The sequence below is a fragment of the Leptidea sinapis genome, chromosome 6, assembly GCF_905404315.1.
Source record: "Leptidea sinapis chromosome 6, ilLepSina1.1, whole genome shotgun sequence".
NCBI classification, from domain to species: domain Eukaryota; kingdom Metazoa; phylum Arthropoda; class Insecta; order Lepidoptera; family Pieridae; genus Leptidea; species Leptidea sinapis.
Genome location: NC_066270.1, coordinates 7,686,773 through 7,710,071, shown reverse-complemented (window position 1 = coordinate 7,710,071; position 23,299 = coordinate 7,686,773). Strand labels below are relative to the sequence as shown.

Here is a 23,299-nt window from a genome sequence, read left to right as displayed (position 1 = left end):
ATAATAGTAAAACATAATCTGTCAATGTTTCATGTGTCTAACAATTACGGTGTATAAGATTTGGCCTAGCTGAATGCGCATACTGAGCAGTGCCAAAGAAAAAAAAGTGTGTGTGTAGTTATGTATGCACGTAAGAAGTTATACTTCTTTGGCCTAACGAAGCAAAAATCATTAAAATGTTTTATTCCTCGTTCTATTCTTCGTTTTTAGAGAGAACAATTTTGTTAAAATCTCGCATAAATGGCCTAGACAATTAATTATTAGATAATGAATACGGCTGTATGGGCTTGAACCCTTTGCCTGTCCTAATAATGGACGAAGAAACCAAAAAAAAATAACGAATGAGACAAACGTCACTACAATTTCACTCTCATAATTTTTTCATAACGCTCCTAAAGAAGTATAATTTCAAAAAAGATACGGCTGCTGACAGACGCAGAGATGAGCAGAATGACAGCGAGGTCTTAGCCTGAGATCTACAGAGCGTACTTAAACATTGCTCAGACTTTACTTACGTAAAACTTAGCTGAGTGTGATGAAACTCAAACTTGCCTTTTGTATTGGCCTGTCTTGGTTTAAGCTAAGCATCTATCAAATGACTACAAAAAAGAAATCGAAGTTTATGCTAAGCTTATATTCAGCTGAGTTTCGCGTAAGTAAAGACTGAGCAAAGTATAAGTATAAATATCGGCCTTAGTAAGAGATTAGGTAGACGGACGACGCTCCAGAGGTCGCAGCCCTATAAGATGGTCTGACCAAATCAGCACGTCTCTGAACACCGGACTACATGACGCTCTTGCACGTTGCCAAAGACACTCAGATGGCGAACTACTGTCAAAAAAGTTGAATCAGTTGAAAAAGTTGAACCTCAGAAATGAGGAATATGACGCGAGCAGGAGGAAGAGATTTCCAGTTGGTTTCCCTTTGAGAGTTCCATATCTCATATCTCAGACAATATTGTAAGTTATGTTACAGACGAAAGTATGTATACCAAATAGAGTTCACCGTCGAAGCAGTGCAGATCATAATTGAGATACAAAGAGAGCCATTATCACGTACAGAGGGCACAAGAGTTCATTCTTTGATTTCTCAATAGGCAGTTAGTGCATTATTAGGATGAGTTAGTGCTTGCGTAAGGTTTGAAGTTCCAAGGTGAACGGGTTCTGAACACGTCGTAACGTGCCATCGCTGTTTACTGCTAACTCTTAAATAACAAGTTATTTATTTCATCACAAACGTTAAAACTATTATTAAATTATTCTATTAAGCTTCTTTATCCATTTCTTTACAGCGATAAGAGATGTCGTTAATATTTCGGAGATTAAGGAGGTTCTGTTGTTTTTTTTTAATGTTTGTTACCTAAAAACTTTTGACTGGGTGAACCGATTGTGAAAATTCTTATTTTATTTGAAAACTGGTGCTTTCCGTGTGGTCCCATTGTATTTAGTCCGGTACTGACAATGGCATCCATGAGAAAACCATGATAGGTTTGTAACTACATACTTATGTATCTATCTTGGACACATCTATGTAGTTATAGGTGAGATGTGCTTGAGTCGTGAGGAGGCGAGAGGAGAGAGCGGGTCGCGACGGAAGGACACCGATAATCCAAATATAACAATAATCGTTACTAGAATTAGATTAATTAATTAGATTGTATAAAAATACGCAATTATTTTTATACTTTTTAGTGCATATTATATCTATTTTTTTGGAATAGTGTTTTTGAAGTCGGTTGTTTTTTTGTTTAAATATTTTTTGAATTATTAATAGACTTAATGAGACTTCGTCCCCATACACACACATAAAATCGTTATTTCTCCTTACTTTAATAACTTTATATTAAATGCAATCGAATATTTTTTAGATTAGGGCCAAGTCTTTAAGGAATAAGACTAAGATATAAAGAATTAAACATAAATTTGAATATACAAATTATTTAAATTTTCTTTAGTGTTAATTCCGCCAGTAAAAATCTGGCGAGACAACACGTCCTGAGGATGCCTCGTGTAGAGGCGAAACACGTGTCGAATTGTTTTAAAAACAAATATTGGCGGAATTAACACTAAAGAAAACTTAAATAATTTGTATAATTATGGATTTCCGCAAAGTAACGCCTAATTCAATAAATTTGTCAATTTGTTTGCAACACTTTCACGCTTTAACTGTTCACAAGTCACAATATAAAATATATAATATAAAATAATTAGAATAAAAGGATATAGGATACATTTTATTTTGTTGTAATAAATAAAAAAGGATTGTGTGTTTTTATGAAACCACGGTAAAAGTGAAACTTTTTTTCATATTATAGACATTTAACTAAAAATTTTTGTAATAATATTCCATTAAGGGTATAAAAATCGCTTTATCAATCTTAATTTTATACTTGGAAAATTGGAATGATAATGGGAAATAACAAAAGTAGACTAAGTCGCCAACTAATATTTTAATTGAACTCTGTGTCTCAGAGAGTACGACGGTCGACCGTCACGCGACATGCAACACAGACGAAAAAGTTTGAGACGATGTAATGAAAGTTTCACTTTAATATTTGTATTTGTAAGTATTTGTAATTTAATCATGACATTTTTAGGAATTCCCGCGGAAGCGCGGTATAATCTTGGATAGAATGGCGATCAGCTTGTATGTTATAATAATATTGCTTGTTCAAGTTTTGGCGTTTCTTTTCGGCACTTCAGGTGTTATTAATAAACGCGAAGTAAAGTTGTAATTATTATGTCAAGTACTCACGATATATATTTTATTAATTTGATGCCGATATTTCGATCCTATTGTTGTGGCGGGAATAAAGGGTCAAGTAAAGTTATTCCAACCTTAAAACTTTTTGTCTTTATCTTACCTTTTTTTTTAATGATAATAAGAGACGTGACGAGCAGGACGTTCAGCTCATGGGAATTGATACGCCCTGCCCATTGCAATGAAGTGCCGCTCAGGATTCTTGAAAAACCCGAAAATTCTGAGCGGCTCTACAATTGCGCTCGTCACCTTGAGACATAAAATGTTAAGTCTCATTTGCCCAGTAATTTCACTCGCTACGGCGCCCTTCAGACCGAAACACAATAACACTTACACATTAAGTGTTACACTTAACACTTACAAGTACACATTTCTCAATACATTTTTGATAATGTTTTGTATGTTCATAAGCACATTGAGGAATTTTCTAGAAACTGTGACATTCATAATGTTAACACGAGGAACAAACATAAACTTGTTGTGCCTACTACTCGGTTGGGTCGAGTTAGTAAGTCTTTTGTTGGGCGATGTATATGCTTCTACAATATGATCCCAGAAAATGTACAAAACAAATGTGTTACGAAATTTAAAAGAATTGTTAAAAAACGTTTGTGTGGGAAAGGTTATTATAGCATAAACGATTTTCTTAATGACACCACGGACTGGGAATAAAGCGAACACCCTCAGGCTCTTTAATTATAAATGTTTATTGTACGATATTACATTGTAATCCATATTTTATATTAAAAAAAAAAAGCCCGCTGAGTTTCTTGCGCCCATTCTTCTCAGGTCTGAGGCAGTCTCTTTTGAATGATTGATTGATGATTGATTTTGACGTTCAATAAGTGATTTTAAATCCTATTTTGAATAAAAATATTTGAATTTGAATTTGAATTACTGCTTCACGGAAGGAATAGCCGCCGTTGTGATACCCATAATATTACCTGGTATCCTGTACAAAACAGCCTCCCACTGGTGTTTTGTCCCACCTTTATCGCTTACTGAATAACGTGACAGGGAGAAGTAATTTTAAACTTGGAGTAACTTTACATTGCGTTTAATAATTAGACAGTTTGTGATTATGAAAGGTTCTCTTCGTTAAAGTATTCACCTTGACATCCTAAATAACTGTGAGTTTTTCTGTATATATAATAACTATAGGTATTCTAATATAGTAAATCTATTCATCATTTTTTTATCATTTCTGCATTGGCGTTAGTCAGTTGAGAGAGTTATATTATGTAAATTTAAACAGAATGGTCAAATTGTAAGTAGAGGCATTTAGTGTTGCTTAATATGTAGATTAACACGTTTTATGTTATTTAGTTGAGTTCTTGTGACAGGCTTCGTCGTGCTCGCTTAAACGCGACTGCTTGTGGCAGCGTCGTGAAGCGGGTCGTTCCCTTCCCGCATATATGGTCGAGGGATACAACGGTAGCACTATGCGTAATGCTCGCGAACGGGTTAACACTCGTGGTGGCTCGATGATCCTGTTACCAAGAAGTTTGCTTCATATTTTTTTTTTAATTAAAGTGATTATTTTTGTAATTGCAAATAAAATGCTTTATACTCTATAATTTATTTACGGTGTGTGTGTGTTTATGTATATACTATACTCAATAACTTTGCTTATTAATAAACATTAATTTTTTTTGACTTACTCGTCTAAGGCATTAAGTATTCGACGTTTGAGTATATTGGTTACATCACTTTGCATATATTGTAATTTAAATGATTTGTAAAACGATAAACTTGTAAATGTTGACTTAAAAGAGAGGCTATGAGTTTCTTGCCACTTATTCTCTGTACCGTAGCGGTGGTAGATGTAAAAAAATAAAAATTTTAACATTCATAAGTTTTATAAATAACTACACTACTTCTTCTTCCGTAACCTCCTAATAAAGTGATTTTGATTTGATTTATTCCTACAATTATATTACAGTCAAGAGTCTAGAGAAGCCTACACAGTAGGTAGGTACGTTTACAACAACAATATCAACAAAAATCATTTCCCACGACTTGAGGCACGTTTTGAATCTCAAACAAGTCCTGAAGGTCACCGGATCGTGCCTGCTGTGACATAGACGAAGAGTTTGCCTCATTACTCGTATTTACACGTTTACTTTGTAAATAATGTAATGCAGCTCTTAGACTAACATCCTTCACAAACATGATAAACCCAAATTCGTAGGGAAAACTAAAGTTAAACGCAATTATTATCTAAGTCTCGAATGTTAAGTTGAGAATTGGAGAGAGAATTTTTCTGGGAAAATAATCGTGAAAATTTGTGTCGTGTTGCTGATTATTATTATTATAATGATGAAAAATTTATGAAATAATCTGGGCAATAAGTGAAAATAGAATTTATTTTTCTGGCAGTACTATTACAGTGACACAGAACAACAGAAACTGTTAAAACAACAAATGTCAAAACGTAACAACTGTGAAAAAGGTAGGTACCACAACGGCGCCTATTTCTGCCGTGAAGTTGTAATGTATAAGCATTACTGTATTTCGGTCTGAAGGGTGCCGGAGCTAGTGAAATAACTGGGCAAATGACACTTAACATCTTATGTCTCAAAGGTGACGAGCGCATTTGTAGCGCCGATCAAACTTTTTGGATTTTTCAAGAATCCTGAGCGGCACTGCATTGCAATGGGCAGGGCGTATCAATTACCATCAGCTGAATGTCCTGCACGTCCCTTACTGTCATAAGGAAAGAAACAATGAAACCTGCAAAAACAAAAACATCACGACATGTACCTAACGGTAATGAAACCTCAAACCGTACTGACGCAACAAGACGACTGCCGGGGGGTGAAAGGGAAACGGGAGGGGGCCTCACGTTTCAGCGAGTTCCAGACATAATGTGGCCGTGTTGTAGTGCTCAATTCTCAAAAATACTCCCCAAGATTCATTTAATACTTAAATCGAAATATCCACGACGTAAAATAAATACGTTGTCCAAACTTACGTAGAAAACAAGCAAGGTTAATATTCGTGCTTTATTAAGTCACCGATAGATGTCGCTCATCCAATCTATGAATGAATGTTTGTGTATCCCTTTGAATTCCGATAATAAAGAGACTAAGAGAGTAAATAGCAAATAGCCAGGTTTTCCCAGTTTCCTGGATTCACCCCCCCTCCCACAAACCTCATGTATTAGTTTTTAACTTTTTAAGCATAATAAAGTTTTATCCCTCAATACGTAGATAGGATTGTAGAAATAAGTTTTCTGATACCTACATATAATTTTAAATTGGTTAATTGTAAATTGCTTGAATAAGTAGATTTAAGTAATTTTGTATATATACTTTAATATCAAATATAGAAGTTTGGAATTTGATTTTTTTTTTTTTTTTTTAATAAAGAGTTATACTAGTTATAGATACAGTACGTGTTTTTATTGTGAGTAGTGGTGTGATTTCTAAGATACGTAGATAGTGACATGAAGCTATAACTCAATTTACTCTACAATAGTAACTCGTTCAACACAACTGAGACACGAAAAAACCCTCAAGCAGTTGAAGTAAATCATTGTTAAAAGCAATGAAAGGACCGTAATTGTTCAGAATCCTTCATGCACAAATAAATCACAGTGCAGTTGGTCTTGCTGTGAACTCTGGTCACGAACATCCAACACAATAAAAGTTAGATATTTTATATATTTAAGTTACCTTGATGTATCTCGGTGACAGAACTGTATGACGACTTTTGATGTATAAGTATGGAAGTAGAAAGTAATTGTAATGAGTTTCTTACCACTTCTAAATGGAACCTTTGATCTAATTCTTATTGTTAATCTTTGATTTTTGATTTCATTTGATGGTTATAGACAGAAAAGAGGATGTAAATACTATGTACTAAAAGGCGGCACTGGTAAACGTGCAGTCATTTGACATTTTGAAATAGTAGTAATTACAGTATCGCGATTGGCGACGAAGTATAATCCAGCTAAGTTTGAAAGCGAACAGTTGCTTAAAACGTTGTGGATTTCGGCTATCTGTCAATGACTACACGTTTCATACAATCGAGTGAATAGCTTTTTTCTTATAGAGTTGCGCTAGGCCTATGGACAGTATCAAAATCATTTAAAATTGCATCACTGGTATGCTAGTATAATAAATGTATATCTGTGGCAAAATAATTCACTCTCAGAAGCCTTGTTTATTTGTTTATAAATAATGTTGCAGTACCGATTATGGCTTTATAGGTGCCTATTACTGCCGTGAAGCAGTAATGTGTAAGCATTACTGTGTTTCGGTCTGAAGGGCGCCGTAGCTAGTGAAATAACTGGGCAAATGAGACTTAACATCTTATGTCTCAAGGTGACGAGCGCAGTTGAAGTGCCGCTCAGAATTTTTGGGGTTTTCCAAGAATCCTGAGCGGCACTCTAATGGGCAGTGCGTATCAATTGCCATCAGCTGAACGTACTGCTCGTCTCGTCCCCTATTTTCATAAATAAAATTATAGGTTTGAAATTTCAAATCTATGTATTGCGTTGAGTACAGCATACATTATAGATCTTGATTATTGTAGTGTCTTTTATTCGGCAAATTTAAATTAGCATGCAAATCAAGTTTACTTTAAATTGAAAAAATCCTTTAAACTATAAAAAATTTCTCCACTAACCATTTAAACAGGAGTCCAGTAAATCGTTTTAGTGGTAAATTTATTTATTTCTAGAGATAGCTACTATTTAGGTATAATGCACTTCTGGACAGTGGCCATAAACCAGTCTATCCGGTAATCGGGTGGAACGAGGATTCAATTTAATGACTGTATTAAATAAATGATTATTTTGTTTTACAAATTTACATGCATCAAATATATACATACGAGGGGAGGTCAAAAAGTTCGCGGAATGACTGGGAAAAAAGATGAAATGATACATTATGTTATTTTTCCTTTTCAATATATTCCCCCTTAACACGAATACATTTTTGGGATCTGGCATATAACTTATTAATACCGTCGAAAAAATAGGTTTTGTCTTGGGCGTCAAAATACGCCGAAATCGCCGACTTGACTTCATCATCGTCTCTAAATTTTTTTCCACGCAGCTCTTTCTTCATCTTTGGGAATAAATAAAAATCGCTAGGGGCCAGGTCTGGACTGTAGGGTGGATGGCGTAGTTGTTCAAAACCGCATCGATGAATGGCAGCCGTCGCAACATGACTCGTGTGAACGGGCGCGTTGTCGTGCAAAAGGAGTACACCTTTTGTCAGTTTTCCTCTTCTTTTTTCTTTAATAGCTTCTTTTAATCGGTCCAATAGGGAAGCGTAGTACTCTCCCGTTATAGAAACACCACGTTCTTTATAATCGATCAAAAGAATACCTTCAGTATCCCAAAAAATAGTCGCCATGATCTTTCCGGCCGATTGCGACACTTTAAATTTTTTTGGGGGTGGTGTGCCTTTTTTGTGCCACTGCATCGACTCCTGCTTTGACTCAGGCTCATAGTGGTGAACCCAAGTTTCATCACCGGTTACAATTCGGGCCATAATTTCTTCCCTAACTTCTCCACAGCGGTCCAAATACTCGCGGGAACAGTTGACGCGCTCACGTTTTTGCAGCGGCGTGAGCATTCTCGGGACCCACCTTGAACACACTTTACTCATGCCAAGATGTTGATGAAGAATATTTAAAATTGTGGTTTCTGATACTCCAACTGATGCTGCAAGTTGTTTCTTCTTCAACCTTCCGTCTTCCAATACAAGTTTTTCAACTTTTTCAATGATTTCCGGCGTAGTGGCCTCAATGGGCCGTCCAGGTCGAGGATCATCTTCAATTGACTCCCTTCCTTGCTTGAAAAGGCCGTGCCATTTGTAAATCATGGTTTTACCAGGAGCAGAGTCTCCGTAAACAGCTAACATCTCTTGCAAAATAGTTTGAGGCGTTTTTCCTTGTTTGGTGAGGAACTTTACGACGGCGCGATGTTCAATTTTCTCCATAGTGGCTAGTTTGTTCCCGATTTACTTGTTCACTCGTTTGTAACTCGAAAGCTAATGACCCAATTAGGCTAGAAATTGGCATATATAGTAATTATGAGTTACTCAAGTAGCGGCTACCTGGAGGAGCGACCTCACCCCCGCCAACCCCGCCATTCCGCGAACTTTTTGACCGCCCCTCGTATTAGGCAATGTCAAAATATTAAACATTTTAGATAACTCTTCACATGAAAAGGTTGGACCAACTCCAGATGTAGAACCTGTACATTTTATTTGAGCAACAAATGCTTGATGTACCCCTGTGCCATTTCCCCAGATGATAAGACGCGACATATTCAATATACGCCAATAAAGATAACTTTTAGGAGTCCTTTCTTTCCTTCGAAATATAGGTATTCACTAGCCCGACAAATTTCCAACGATCATCTTTGGCAACGCTGTCATGAAGACCAACAGATAAAACGCTGCAAATGGAGCTGGATAGGCCACACACTCCAGAGGAATCCCAACCATATACCGAGGCAAGCCCTAGACTGGAACCCTCATGAAAAACGTAAACGTGGCCGTCCAAAGCAAACCTGGCGACGGACTGTCATTGAGGAAGCAAAAGACATCGGAAAGACCTGGATTGAAATTAAGAGAGATGCTCAGGGCCGATTGCAATGGAGATGCACTGTGGTTTCCCTCTGCCCCAGCTAGGGGTTTCAAGAACTTTAGTGTATAAGAATTCATTCGCCTCATTGGGTTGGGATGTACTACAAAGAATAGACTTGTCCAAACTCTATTTGGCTAATAGAAAGAAGGCATTGTACCATCGGTACCAATTCTATGTAATCCAAAAATGGCTGGGAAAACACATCTTCAATAGAATGGCTAAATTGTCGCCACAAATACATCTGAACAGTAAACGCGTATTATCTATACACAAAACAAAACAATTGCTTCTGAATGCATTGTTCAATGTACATATTTGTATGGGCGTCACGAAAAGGCATCGAACGGGGCTGTGTGAAAAATATTAAACAAATGAATCAGGAACCGTAAGTCACTGCCGTCAACCGGCCTGTTAGACTAACGGTGTAATGTTTACTCTGTGTGACGGATTCGAACCCCGAGATGCATCTTAGAGCTCAGAACACACAAACTTATATACATACATGTCAGCAATATACTAGCTTTTAACCGCGACTTTGTTCGCGTTGAATCGTTATTACGTCCAATGCTATATGTCAATGGGTTATTGAAATATAAGTAAGCGTAAAAGGAAAGATTTGTCTACCTTTAGTAAGTTAAACTAAAAACCATCTGTCTACAGCAAATACCACCTCCAAGGCAATGAATGATGCTAAACTTCATTGAAGTAGGCGTTACTTTGCGGAAATCCGTAATTATCCAAATGTTTTGAGTTTTCTTTAGTGTTAATTCCGCCAATATTTGTCTTATAAACAATTCGATACGTGTTTCGCCTCTACACGAGGCATCCTCAGGACATGTTGACTCGCCAAAATCTGGCATGAGACTGGACCTACCTGTCCGCCCAGTGCTAAACTTAAAAACTATGACATATACTATCTTGACTCATTTCGGTCGGTTTAACTAAAATAATAATAAAAAGTTTAACTTTTATGCAAAAATCGAATGTTAAAACAGATTTTTTTTATGAAAATCAAGGACGAGACGAACAGGACGTTCAGCTGATGGGAATTGATACGTCCTAGCCATTACAATGCAGTGCCACTCAGGATTCTTGAAAAAACCCAAAAATTCTAAGCGGCACTACAATTGCGCTCGTCACCTTGAGACATAAGGTGTTAAGTCTCATTTGCTCAGTAATTTCACTAGCTACGGAGCCCTTCAGACCAAAACACAAACGTAATGTTTACACATTACTGCTTCAGGGCAGGGCTTCCTGTGCAAAAGATCCTCCCACTGGTGTTTCAATTACACGCCTTTTAATCCGTTAAAAGTGTTCTATTTTTAAATTAAAACTCAATGAAATATAAACTTAAACATATTTGTCAGTGAACTAACTTTTGAGTGGACGTTCTACGGCCATGACCTTAATGCCATACAAGGATGGAAACACGTATAAACTTAACTCGAGACATTACCCATCTTAATATCAATTACGAATTCTTTGTGTTGATATTTGAGATGTACCTACAATAAGCTATTAAGCTCACTAAGCAACTTTCCTTCCAATTAATATTAATATCATGTTTAGTTCACGTGTTACTGGGCTATTAGGTAAAATGTTATAGCTAAAGACGCCATAATATATTGCCTCCTCAATATATAAGAACAAAAAAATATTAATTAGTAGCCACACTTGGCACATGTTTCTCGTAAGCTTCACACATATTTACAAACACACATACATGTATCACCGCACTCGCCGGCGAGTGCGAAGTCTCTTCAAACCTAGAGTCCGTTGGACTAACAGATATATTAGATCGTTAGTGATCTTCTCTCCTTCCAGCCTAGTGAGCAGGCGAGGTTAAAGCCTCCGAGACGCCCCGCGCCTGTGAGCTACATTTTCGGCCTCCAAGACCCCCGCCCGGCTTCGCTGTAAAAGCCTTTAGGGCTATCAGCACAGAGGAGGTTTTTAGTCGGTAGTGGGTATTTACACCCGAGCCCGACGTTCTTCAATACGTAAATGTATTTTCCTCCTCTCGAAAAAAAAAACATGATGCCGTTTACGACTTGTGATTAGTTGACACGCGGTCCAAACACACAGCGCATAACATTGTAACTAATGATAAGTTTGCGCGGGACTGTTTTCATGATACGACTATCGGCGTTTCTATAAAATCGAAAAAACTTATTTTGTTTTATTTTTCAGGAATGCCTTCATTCATTTAAAAAGATTCTTTTACTGTAGTTTTCTAATTTTATTCAAAAAACGCGTTAAGACGATATGCGTCGGGAGTATCTTCATTTAAGAACCTATTGTTTCTTTAATGTTTCTAGAAATATATCAATTATTCGTTTTATACGTTAGTATGACCTAAGAGTAAGTTCTAATTATATAATTTCAGGATTTTTTTTATTATTTATTTATATACTTTGATTAAAACGGTTACAACACCAATTACAATAATCAAGTGAAATGAAATAACATGAACTCATGATTTATCAGGCAATGTTCAATGTAGATTTATTTATTTATTTATAGGACAACCAGTAGTTGTAATACGCTTAAAATATATCAAATATTAACAAATAATGAGTTGAATGTACAACAAACTAAGGTGTCACAACATGCACAGTCTTTGCTTCCATGACACCAAGAGAACAATAATATAAAAATAAAATAAAAATTATAAAATCAAGATACATGCGAATTTGAAAAGAAAAAAAAGGAGAGCATCAATCATTTGGCGCCTAACAATCTCGTAATATTTTTTTAAACGCAGGTAAAGAATCTTAAAATATATCTACTTCACCACAGATGGAGTTATAAGTTCTTGATAGATATTTACTATTTAGATTGAACTTTGCGTAAAACACGAGTTAAAAGAAGTTTGCATTGATGTTAGATTAGTAGTAGAGTTTAGAAATAACCTCTACTTTGAGCAATTCACGCACACTATACAATACTATATAAAACGCGAGTGTAAGACGTAGCTTGTCACACACACTAAAAACTAATATTTCTACACAAATAAAATTTGAAAAACGAAATTTTATGAACGATGCGGTACTCAAACCCACGATCTCTGGCGTTCCGTGCCAGTGCTGAAACAATTGGTTTGTGGAGCTACTATATAAGCAATTTTTACTAGGGTACATTTTCAATTTAGATGAGAAATTCCTATTTGACGATACCTTACTTATAGATATCTTACTATCTTCGGGATGTGATTATAGATTTTTATGCACATACAAGAACAGTTTCTCTGAAATAATCTAGTTCTACAGCAAGGTAAAACTTGTAGTTTTGTGGGGTCCCTGGATGGGAAAAGAGAAGTGTTTTCATGTTTACAAAATTCGCTAAAATTTTTTCGAACAAACATACAGCACTCAAATATGTATAATTCAACAACTGTTAATAGGTTATATTTTTTAAATACGGGTCACCATCTGCATGTGTGGCGGTCCTCCACAATGCGGTTTTCAAGGAGCTTTCTTCCACGTACTACTAAGCTGTGGAATGAACTTCCTTGTGCGGTGTTTCCAGGACGATACGACATGGGTACCTTCAAAAAAAGCGCGTACACCATCCTTAAAGGCCGGCAACGCTCCTGTGATTCCTCTGGTGTTGCAAGAGATTGTGGGCGGCGGTGATCACTTAACAACAGGTGACCCGTACGCTCGTTTGTCCTCCTATTCCATAAAAAACAAATACAGGTCTGCCGCTTTCCAGGGCTCCTTTTGCCCGCTGCAGCCCTCAAACATTGTTACGAAACATTGTCATTAAAATTTTGCAAGCAATTCATAATCATTTGTACTCCAAGTATCCTGAAATATAACAAACTTGCAAAGAGAACTGAATAATTGAAACAGTACTTACAGCTAAGAGGCCGTCGTTGCCATATGCCCTTCCTTCCAACGCCAGTTCCTTGTCTAGCATCGCATCCAGCTGCTCGAGCTGGTGGCAGGAGGCGCGGGCAGATACCCAGCTTGAGGCCAGAATGAAGGAACCCAGGATGAAGGACGAGGCGACTACAGTCAAGGCTGCAATCCTCGCGATTTGAACCGACGAAGATACTCTTTGACGGTACGCCTGAGAACAAATAATTAATTTAATTTATTTGTTGAAGTGAAATCTTCTATAGCCGCGTTGGGCACTGACACTGGTCACCGACATGCACTTTTACCAGTTGGAGGCTCCTTTGCACAGGATGCCGACTAGTATATGGGTATCATAACGGCGCCTATTTCTGCCGTGAATCAGTAATGTGTAAGCATTACTGTGTTTCGGTCTGAAGGGCGCCGTAGCTAGTGAAATTACTGGAGCAATTGAGACTTAACATCTTATGTCTCAAGGTGACGAGCGCAATTGAAGTGCCGCTCAGAATTTTTGGGTTTTCCAAGAATCCTAAGCGGCACTGCATTGTAATGGGCAAGGCGTATCAATTAACATAAGATGAACATCCTGCTCGTCTCGTCCCTTATTGTCGTCAAAGAAAGACAAAAGGTTTTAAAGATGGAATAACTTTACTTCGCGTTTACTAACATTTTAATTTCAATATTGTTTTTTTTTTAGTTTAAATTTATGTTTAATGTTCATTTTAACATTACATTTTGATTTCAACTTCATTTTGATGTTGATTTTGATTTTGGATTGTGATTTGTGATTTATAGGAGCAAATGTCTGAAATAAAATTTTATTATTATTAATAACACAGTTTGTCTATGGATATTTACACAACAAAGATACACGCAATCAAGCAATAAACTAAATAATTTAATAGATACAAATTTATTTCGATTTGGTTATTGTTACGATATGATATGAAAGTGTTTTAACATTGTATTGGAAACGATTTCATTTGCAATATTGAACGAGCTCAATTTGTGTTGCCGACATTACTATCACCGCCAGATGCCCTCACCGCACCGACCGGAGCTAACCGAGATTTTCACGACAATCGAAATAAATCTCATGTCGAATTGCACGCTGAGACACTTTCTTGAAATTTACTTTCGTGAAATCGTTGAGACAATTCAATTATTATTAAAATTAGGTTTGCAGTTATATAACAATATTGATTATGTATTACTTATGGTTGTCTTTGTAGTAAAAAATATATTATATTTTTTGATGAAAATAAGGGACGAGACGAGAAGGATGTTCGCCTGATGGTAATTGATTCGCCCAGCTCATTACAATGTTATGCCGCTCAGGATTCTTGAACAACCCCAAAACTTCTGAGCGGCACTACAATTGCGCTCGTCACCTTGAGACTTAAAATGTTAAGTCTCATTTGCCCAGTAATTGCACTAGCTACAGCACCCTTCAGACCGAAACACAATAATGTTTACACATTACTGCTTCACTGAGCTTTCTTTTACGAACTACAAAGCAATGGAATGAGCTTCCTTGTCCGGTGTTTCCTAGACGATACGACAGGGGTACCTTCAAGAAAAGCGCGTACACATTCCTTAAAAGCCGGCAACGCTCCTGTGATTCCTCTGGTATGCAAGAGAATGTGGGCAGCGGTGATTACTTAACACCAGGTGACTCGTACGTTCGTTTGTCCTCCTTTTCCATAAAAAAAGTCTTCGCTCGCTTAAGTCTCAATAAAAATGAAAATAAAAATGACACCTCATTAAAGCTACCCTACACATTCAAGTATAATATTTAAATTAAAAATAATAATAATAAACTCTCCATAAGTCTCTGATTTTTCTCTCTCTCCATAAGTCTTTAGTTAGTCTGTAAATTAATAAGTCCTACCTTCACCATATTTACTTTTATACAGTAGCTTTCCCTATAACGTGGAGTGCTTATAACGCGTTTTCCTATTACGCAATTTCAATTTTATTATTCCCTGTATAATATGGGCATTCCACCATATACCGCGGGGATCCTCCACCTACATATTTCTGTACTGTGAAATTTATAATGATTTGTACAGTTCATAATGAGCTTCGCGTACATTTGCACGTGTGTAAAACTTAAATTATTTTATTAAATTTGTGTACAAAAAACGTTAATATAATAGTAAAACTAAAACTAAAATAATTTGAAACGTGGTCGTAAAAACGCGTTATAGGGAGCTCAGGTGTACATAGAAGCAAGAATATTATAGTATTTTACTCCAACGCTCCTTACGACGTTGAATGTGTCAAAACAGATATTTGACAGTAATGGCCGGATAACAAATGTAGAAAATACTGTTATGAAAATAGTTTACAACAGCAAGAACTATAAAATTGAATTGAAGTTGCGGTTATATTAATATAAAATATAATGACTATTACAGAAACTTTCCAACAATATCGACTCTCTAAAACAAATAGTTAGTTATAAACGCTGTGCGTAACACACGGCAGTTGTCATCCAACGATGAAACTTTCTATTTCATAATTGGCAACATTGATTATCCGCTGGTTGTTACGTCTTTAAACACCCATAACAAAGATATTTACAACAATAATAATTGTAAATATAATTTCCACAGCGCCCTTTCACATCGAAAAGCCTTAAAGCGCCGGATGTTTAATTTAAATGAGTATCAGACATTCCAGACCCAGTGGGAGGCTCCTTTGCACAGGATACGATAGCCAGTGAAATTACTGAGCAAATGAGACTTAACATCTTATGTCTCAAGGTGACGAGCGCAATTATTGTAGTGCCGCTCAGAATTTTTGTGTTTTTCAAGCAACCTGAGAGGCACTGGATTGTAATGGGCAGCTAAACGTCCTGCTCGGCTCGTCTCAAATGCTTACACATTACTGCTTCAAAGCAGAAAAAGATGCCGTTGTGGTACCCATAATCTAGTCGGCATCCAGTGCAAAAGAGCCTCTTACTCGTATATTTTCTCTAATGTTTCACTATCCCATAACTTACAATAGCCCATACTCAACATATTTATTAAAATATCTTTAAAAAAAACATATTTTCGCATCATGTATTAATACAGAGGTTACTGGAACTAAATGTGAAATACAGCAACGGATTAATTTTCTGACTAATCATTGTTTCGTGTCAAATCATGTACAAAAACAGAAATGAAATTGAGTAGAACTTATTCAGATATCTTATGTTATTATTTAACATTTTATCATCTAACACAGAAGAAAAGGGCCTCTAGAAATATAATAATCAGCCTAGCGAAACTCTAAGAAAAAAGCGGTTCACTCGATTGTATCAAACGTGCAGTCATTGATAGATTGACAGATGACGACTTTATTCTTGTAAAACCGCAGGTAGCCGAAATCAACTACGTTTTCAGCAACTGTTCACTTTCAAACTTAGCCGGATTATACTTCGTCACCAATCGCTATACTGTAATTAGTACTATTTAAAACTTATGTCAAAGCACTGCACGTTTCATTACCAACTAAATTTCAATTTTTACTTAGGTAGTCTCGCCTCTTATTACGTAGTATTTACATCCTCTTTGATAATAATAACCTTACAGTCGAGCGTTTCAAATATATGTTGACATACCACGACGTAACAGTATATGGTCGGAATAGATGCTGTATGTATGTTATAGACAAACATATTAGATAGTAGTTACGCAATACGTTTTACTTATAACCTGATATACTGATACCACAGGACGCTAATTACAAGTGCCTACTTATAATGAAGTTGTTCTCAACTTACAACCGATGTTTGACGCGTCTTATATCAATTATGTTTACAGGAGTTCTATTAAGACAGGGGTGTTCAAACGGTCGATCGCGTGTGCTTTTTGAGTCGGTCTCAACAAGCACTCGATCCGATATAGAACTATTCACAAATTTTGTTTTAGGTAACTAAAATCGGTACTCAAATACTTTGGGCACGTTACATGAAACCAAAACTCCATGGAACGACTCGTCGTCCAAGGACGAATGGAAGGCAAGCGGTCACTAGGTCGGTCATTCATCATTGAACAGATCTGATAAAAGCTGCGACACAAACCACCGTAGTCCAATGTTCCCGTAACGCTGAAGATTGTGGCAAGTGGAGGAGCATTGCGAGGGCTGCATCATCCACCACAGATAAGTCTTGTGTGTATCTACACGACCACTCTGTCAAGAGTGAACGACTAAGGAGGAACTAAAATCGGAAATTACGTACTATTTTATGAAATGTATGCTCAGGACATGCAGTGTCATGCTGATTCAACATCCAAAGTTACTCTTTAGTTAAGTTTAGAACTTTAGACACTAGAACGCGGTTGTTTTGCAAGAACCAATAAACTCGCAATTATGAATAATTATGACTTTTTTCATTGACATTTTAGAGCAGACCTACACTTACCTTGACTAAAAAAATGCATATTATTGTACACAAAGCTAATATTTATGTCATCGTGACACTACCTAGACGACAATCTTTCATCACACATACTTGAAGCCTGTCAGAGTCGATCGATCGTAGTCTAACAATTTTGAGGTAGGTCGCCAGCAGTTCAAGCTTGTAGTAACCACACCAAGGCAGCGCATTATCAAATAAAAAGTTATTATTGAGACTCTGGTGATGTCATTTATATTATAAACTTATAAAGGATTGGCTTTATACTTAGATCATTCTGTTCGGAATCATGATTTTTTAGGAAGCAAAGAGAAACGAGCGTATAAGTCAGCTATTGTTAACTAATCACTGCCGCTAAAATTCTGGTGCAACACCAGAGCAATCCCAAGTGCGTCGCCGGCCCTTTAAAAAAGAATACGCACTTATTTTGAAGGTACCCATGTCGTATCGTCCTGGAAACAACGCCAAGTTATCTAGCCGTTCATAGAAAACTGTGTCCCCGACAATTCGAGCAGCTCTGCGTTGCACGCGGTCAAACCATTCGAGCAGTATTAATAATTAGTTGTATTTTCCTAGATAGAAAAACACTCCGTTGTTGTAATACTTCACGATCTATCATCAGATTTAAATAATAAACTACATAATATTTTCGATAACGTATACTCTTTACATTTAAGTAGTAATACGTTTCGACCATCCTGATCAAAGCCGCCATTTTTACCCCCCTGCTCATCCCCCAACTACCTGCCAATTAATATACTGTATAATACAAGCCGTCGCGAGCGACTTCCCACTTAGGCTTCTCCATATTATTTCAATTTATGTATTTTTTTTGTTTTTGAACCGATGGAAATTAAACATACATTAAGTTTTACGGAGTTATATAGATACCATCAGTGAACCGCATTTACTAAATGCGGTTCATTGTATTCTGATAAGACAAGGAGACAAATATTCTAAAAAAACTACTAATATATTATAAACCGACACGGCAGGCTTCAATATATTAATTAATGTATTAAATTCAGCAATATTGATTGTTTGGGGATGAACATCGCTCACGACTTAGCCTACGTATATTTAAAAATATATTGGATTTTGTTCGGGTCTTATTTCAACGCGCGGAACGTATTAGGAACTGTTTACATCACTACAATAAATAAGATTGTTACTCCTTATAACAAGAGCTATCAGCCAGTGAAAGTTTATTTTAAACCAGACCAGCTGTTTCGTTGATTATCTTGAACAAAGCAGGCGGTCAAAAATTAAAAAAAAAAAATATTTTTAAGTTTATCTGAAGTCATCCATATGCAATTAGACACTTTAAAAACGGCGTGTACCACAGAAATGAAAATCAATTTAAAAACTTTCATTCAGAATTTTAAAATCACTGAACGTTGCAACCTGCCTTAGCAAGAGTTTTAAGCAGTTTTTACTTTTTGACAGCTTACTCAGCAGTCAGCACTCTCAATCAATACTAATAAAATAAAGTACCTACTCAGCGCATAATAATTTTACACTTTAAAAGATATTATTTTAATTTTATGAAGAGGTACTTCCATTATGTTTTTATATTTAGATTATTAATTATTGATGATCTATGCATCTATCTGAATGCGCCATTATTTACCTATTTGTAAAATCAAAATGGCGGCTGTATGTAAACATAGACAATAGATTTTTATTTGTTGCTAAATGTGGCAGGCACTGACGCAATAGTCATTGTTCGCTGTGACTCCGTCAACTGGCCAATAACGATTTCACTGAGCGGTACACAGCCGAGCGCGACCAACTTGTTTTTATTCTAGACACTCTCGGGTTTTTCCACGACAACACAACCATTACAAAAAGGTACAATATACGAATATTTAGGTATTTATAACGCCAGTGGATCAACTGTGATATCTTTCTCATTATGCAGCACTGCTAATGGATTTTCACGCGGCTTAATGGATTGTGTGCATCATCGTAACATGTTTTGTTACTAAATTATATTAGTAATACCTACCTAAAACACAATATTGTGACTGTAATCAATGTAGCCTTGATTTATTAGTCTAGTTTAGTCGTGCCTTGGGCGTCTATCAAGGCATAAAAGTCATTTATTTTCTCAAAATTGATTCCTTTAGAATTCTTTTTGATGTCATTTCTAATAACTACTAGATACTACTACCGCTTCGGAAACAAATGGCGCTCCAAGTACGCCCAAATCCATCCACAAATCCACTATAGGGTTGGAAGAACACAACCGAATAATAATTATTATTGTAGTAGGTACGCTATATTTGGTAGGTCTGAGAATCGGTTGCATCTATTCTTTATACCCCAAAAATGTTTATTATTGAATTTTTTTATTACTTTATATGGCAATACAACGTTTGTTGGGTCAGCTAGTTATATACTTACATAAATACGGTGATAAAATTCTATATCTATTACAATACAGCCGCGACACTCAAATAACAGTCTTTTGTATTACAATAATATTTGGACACGCCAAAGCCACTGTTTGATTTGCTACGTTACATTAGTTCGTCGATATACTTCAATATTATTGTAAACTGGATATTTTAAATCATTATCACCGTCCTTGGCCTATTTATTAAATTTGTAATATTTTGATTTACTATCAGTGCAGGGGCGTGTATTGGTTTTCTAGCAAGGTAGGCACTGTAGACCTAACAATCCATAGTTACGTATTAATCGGACAGTACGATAAAAGTGGAAACGCTGCTTGCTTCGTATATGCAATATGTATATATAGTAAATTAACTTTAACACTAGTGTATAAAGAATGCTTCAGAAACATTTGTTTATGGTACCTATGTTCTATACTGACTTGGAGTTATCTATGGTTTCTCTTGTTGGTCTTTTTTATGAAGAATACACGTTTAAAATGTAAGTGCTTTTTATTTAATTTAAGTCCAAATAAATAAACAACTAGTAGGTACTATATTTATTTAGATTCATAACGAGGTAAACACTGCCTAATTGCCTATATGATATGGACGCCTTTGCATCGGCTTAACAAATGCTAACAATATTTATAAATTAAATACAATATACTTACTCTACATTGTTATATATTATTGTAAAACAGAAATGGGAGAATATAATGCACTATAATGCATCTATGACTTGTGGTCGCCCAGTGCTTGAAATTCGACCACTAAGTTTGAACTTAATTGATTGAATGTATGTATATGTTGTGTGTCATTCAAGTAGTAGTGTGTGTAATATTTACGTTAAATAATTAAATGTATTTATAGGGTATTTTGTATAAAAATAGTTCGCTTAATACACTTCGTCTCCATATAAACTTTAACTTAACTGTTCATCATTTCCGGCGTTTTATAAAAAAGGGGTACAAAGTTTTCGCTTTACGTATTATAAATATATAGATCAAAGAGGATGTAAATACTACGTAATATGATTAAGTATTGGAAATATATGTAGTTATAGTTTTAGGCATAGTAAATTTTCGATTATAAATTTGTATTATTTTTATTTGCGCTTATCTATGTTCAGTTATTTCAACTAAGTGTCAATGAAAACTCGTAACTGCAAAATATCTTGGCATGTTAGATAGCAATTACTAAGGGTAATGACGGCCAGGAACAATGGAACAATGAATTTCCCACATTTAAAGGCACATATTGCGGATTCATTAAACATAGTTTTATATGTACATATAGGTACTATACAAGTGCAGATACATATCGAAAGTAGGTACATCTTTATTTAATGTGTTTTTGCTCGTTCCAGCTATTATCCGCAACTTTGCGTGAATTATTTGAAACCAGATAGAAAGTGAGTAAATAAAAAATATGGGTTTTGAACTATTGAATGAATTCATCGAAATATAGAACACGTTACCCTGTCACCTAGCTGTCAGAAACTTAAGTGTCACTACACTACGCTCTGTCAATATATTCCCGCTAAACAATCCCGCTCTGACTGTCTCTGTAGTAATTTAATAAAACAAGTACCTATTGAGTCTTTTCAAGTTTTTTTATTTATTTAATCCTTCATGAACTATCCTATAATCACTGTAATATTCTCTTTGTAAATGCACTAGGTATATTTAAACCATCGTAAAAAATACATTCAGTGTTGACTAAACATAAAACATATCATACAGACTCTATTTTAGGTACATATAAGATGGCATAAATAAAAGAAGCATAATATGTTTCAACCGAATACACGAAGCATGAGTAATTACGTATTTCCCTAGAAAAAAAAAACAAAAACAAGAATACGTAAATATTTCATCTCGTCGTTAATGGATACACTATATTCGACTGTATTATAATAATCTAGGTAATTGTTAAGTATTAAATTAACAATCCAATTCATTCATTGAATATCCTATTGTTGTCATAGAATAAGACAACAAATTCCACACAGAAATATTTATCGACCAACGTCAATAGCCGCCTATAGCGACGACGAGTTTTAAATATCTCATCTGTATTCATAACTGACGTCTAACTTCTAAGTAACAGCAAACTGGCTGGTATCTATCACACTCTATTACAATATTGTACAGTCAACTTACATCAAAATTATACAGACAATTAACTTTACAACAGTTTACTTAATAAAATATACCACAAATATTAGTATACATAAATTGTTAAGATGATTATTTATATAGATAAGCAAATGGACACGCCAGCACGAGCGAATTAACAATCACAGCATGAGAGAAAGGCACTTTCCCAACGTTAAGATATGCTGTTAACTTAAATTATAGAAAATTCATCGTTTCCATTCTACGACAAATGTTAACGAGCCTTTAAGGCTTATGTTCCGATATCGGCACTTTAATTACACATATTATTAACATTGTAAAGTCGACGGTGTTTGAAATTTAAGTTGGATAATATACATTATTACTTCAAACAATGTTTTGTACAATTTAAATCATGGTAAATAATTTAATTTAGTATACAAATGTTATTTTAATGTAAGCTTTGCTAATTTATTATAATGTTTAAGTTGGAATGTTAAGTGAGGAACTTACCGGCGGGGGTTCAGAAGCGCTGTACTCAGATGGGGGGTATTCTGGTTTCATTGTGATGGTTGCCATGGAGTCTGGTTGATGCTCCTTCTCCATAACGACAAAAATCTTCACTTGAATTGCTTAACTTGTGTATGCGCGCGAGTTGCTTAACGTTCTATCGAGCAGTGAGGCTTGAGTCTCGAGTGAACGGAGAACGGACAGGCACATGAAAGCGCAACGGTGGTGGGGCAGCTACGATTATTGTTGACAAACGTTCATTCGAACCTGACAATCTTTATATATAAAAATACCCTTGTGATGTTTAATCTCAGGCAATTGTTGATAGTTTGTTTTTTAATTTGCATTTCTCAGCTTTTTACCATGGTGATGGTTTCAATACTGTCCACTTTATCGTAATCCACTACTAGATGGCGTTATAACAGATCAACTTTTAAAACTTTTACAAGTGCCAAAATATTGTATGCAGCACATTACAAACTAATTTTTTTGTACATTTCAGCAATTGTAAAATACTCTATGGATTGAAAAGAGTGGCCGTTGAGTTTCTTGTATGTTCTTCTCACATGCTCTACTCCTGTGCGTGATGTTTTTTATGAAAATAAGGGACGAGACGAGCAGGACTTTCAGCTGCCCTGCCCA

At 35.7% G+C, this 23,299-nt stretch overlaps 1 protein-coding gene across 2 annotated transcripts in view; it reads right to left on the bottom strand.

The window, feature by feature from the left end:
• The window catches only part of LOC126965005 (uncharacterized), a 126,955-nt gene extending 104,110 nt beyond the window's left edge, over window positions 1-22,845 (bottom strand). The window contains exons 1-2 of one of the 2 annotated variants that reach the window (XM_050808403.1): window positions 22,661-22,845; window positions 13,225-13,437 (exon numbers count right to left, since the gene is read on the bottom strand). In XM_050808403.1, the coding sequence (XP_050664360.1) occupies window positions 13,225-13,437; window positions 22,661-22,753 (306 nt within the window). In that variant the 5' untranslated portion in view covers window positions 22,754-22,845. The remainder of the gene's footprint in view (window positions 1-13,224; window positions 13,438-22,660) is intronic. The other variant, XM_050808402.1, reaches the window with a different exon arrangement.
• Between the last annotated feature and the right edge of the window lie 454 nt (window positions 22,846-23,299).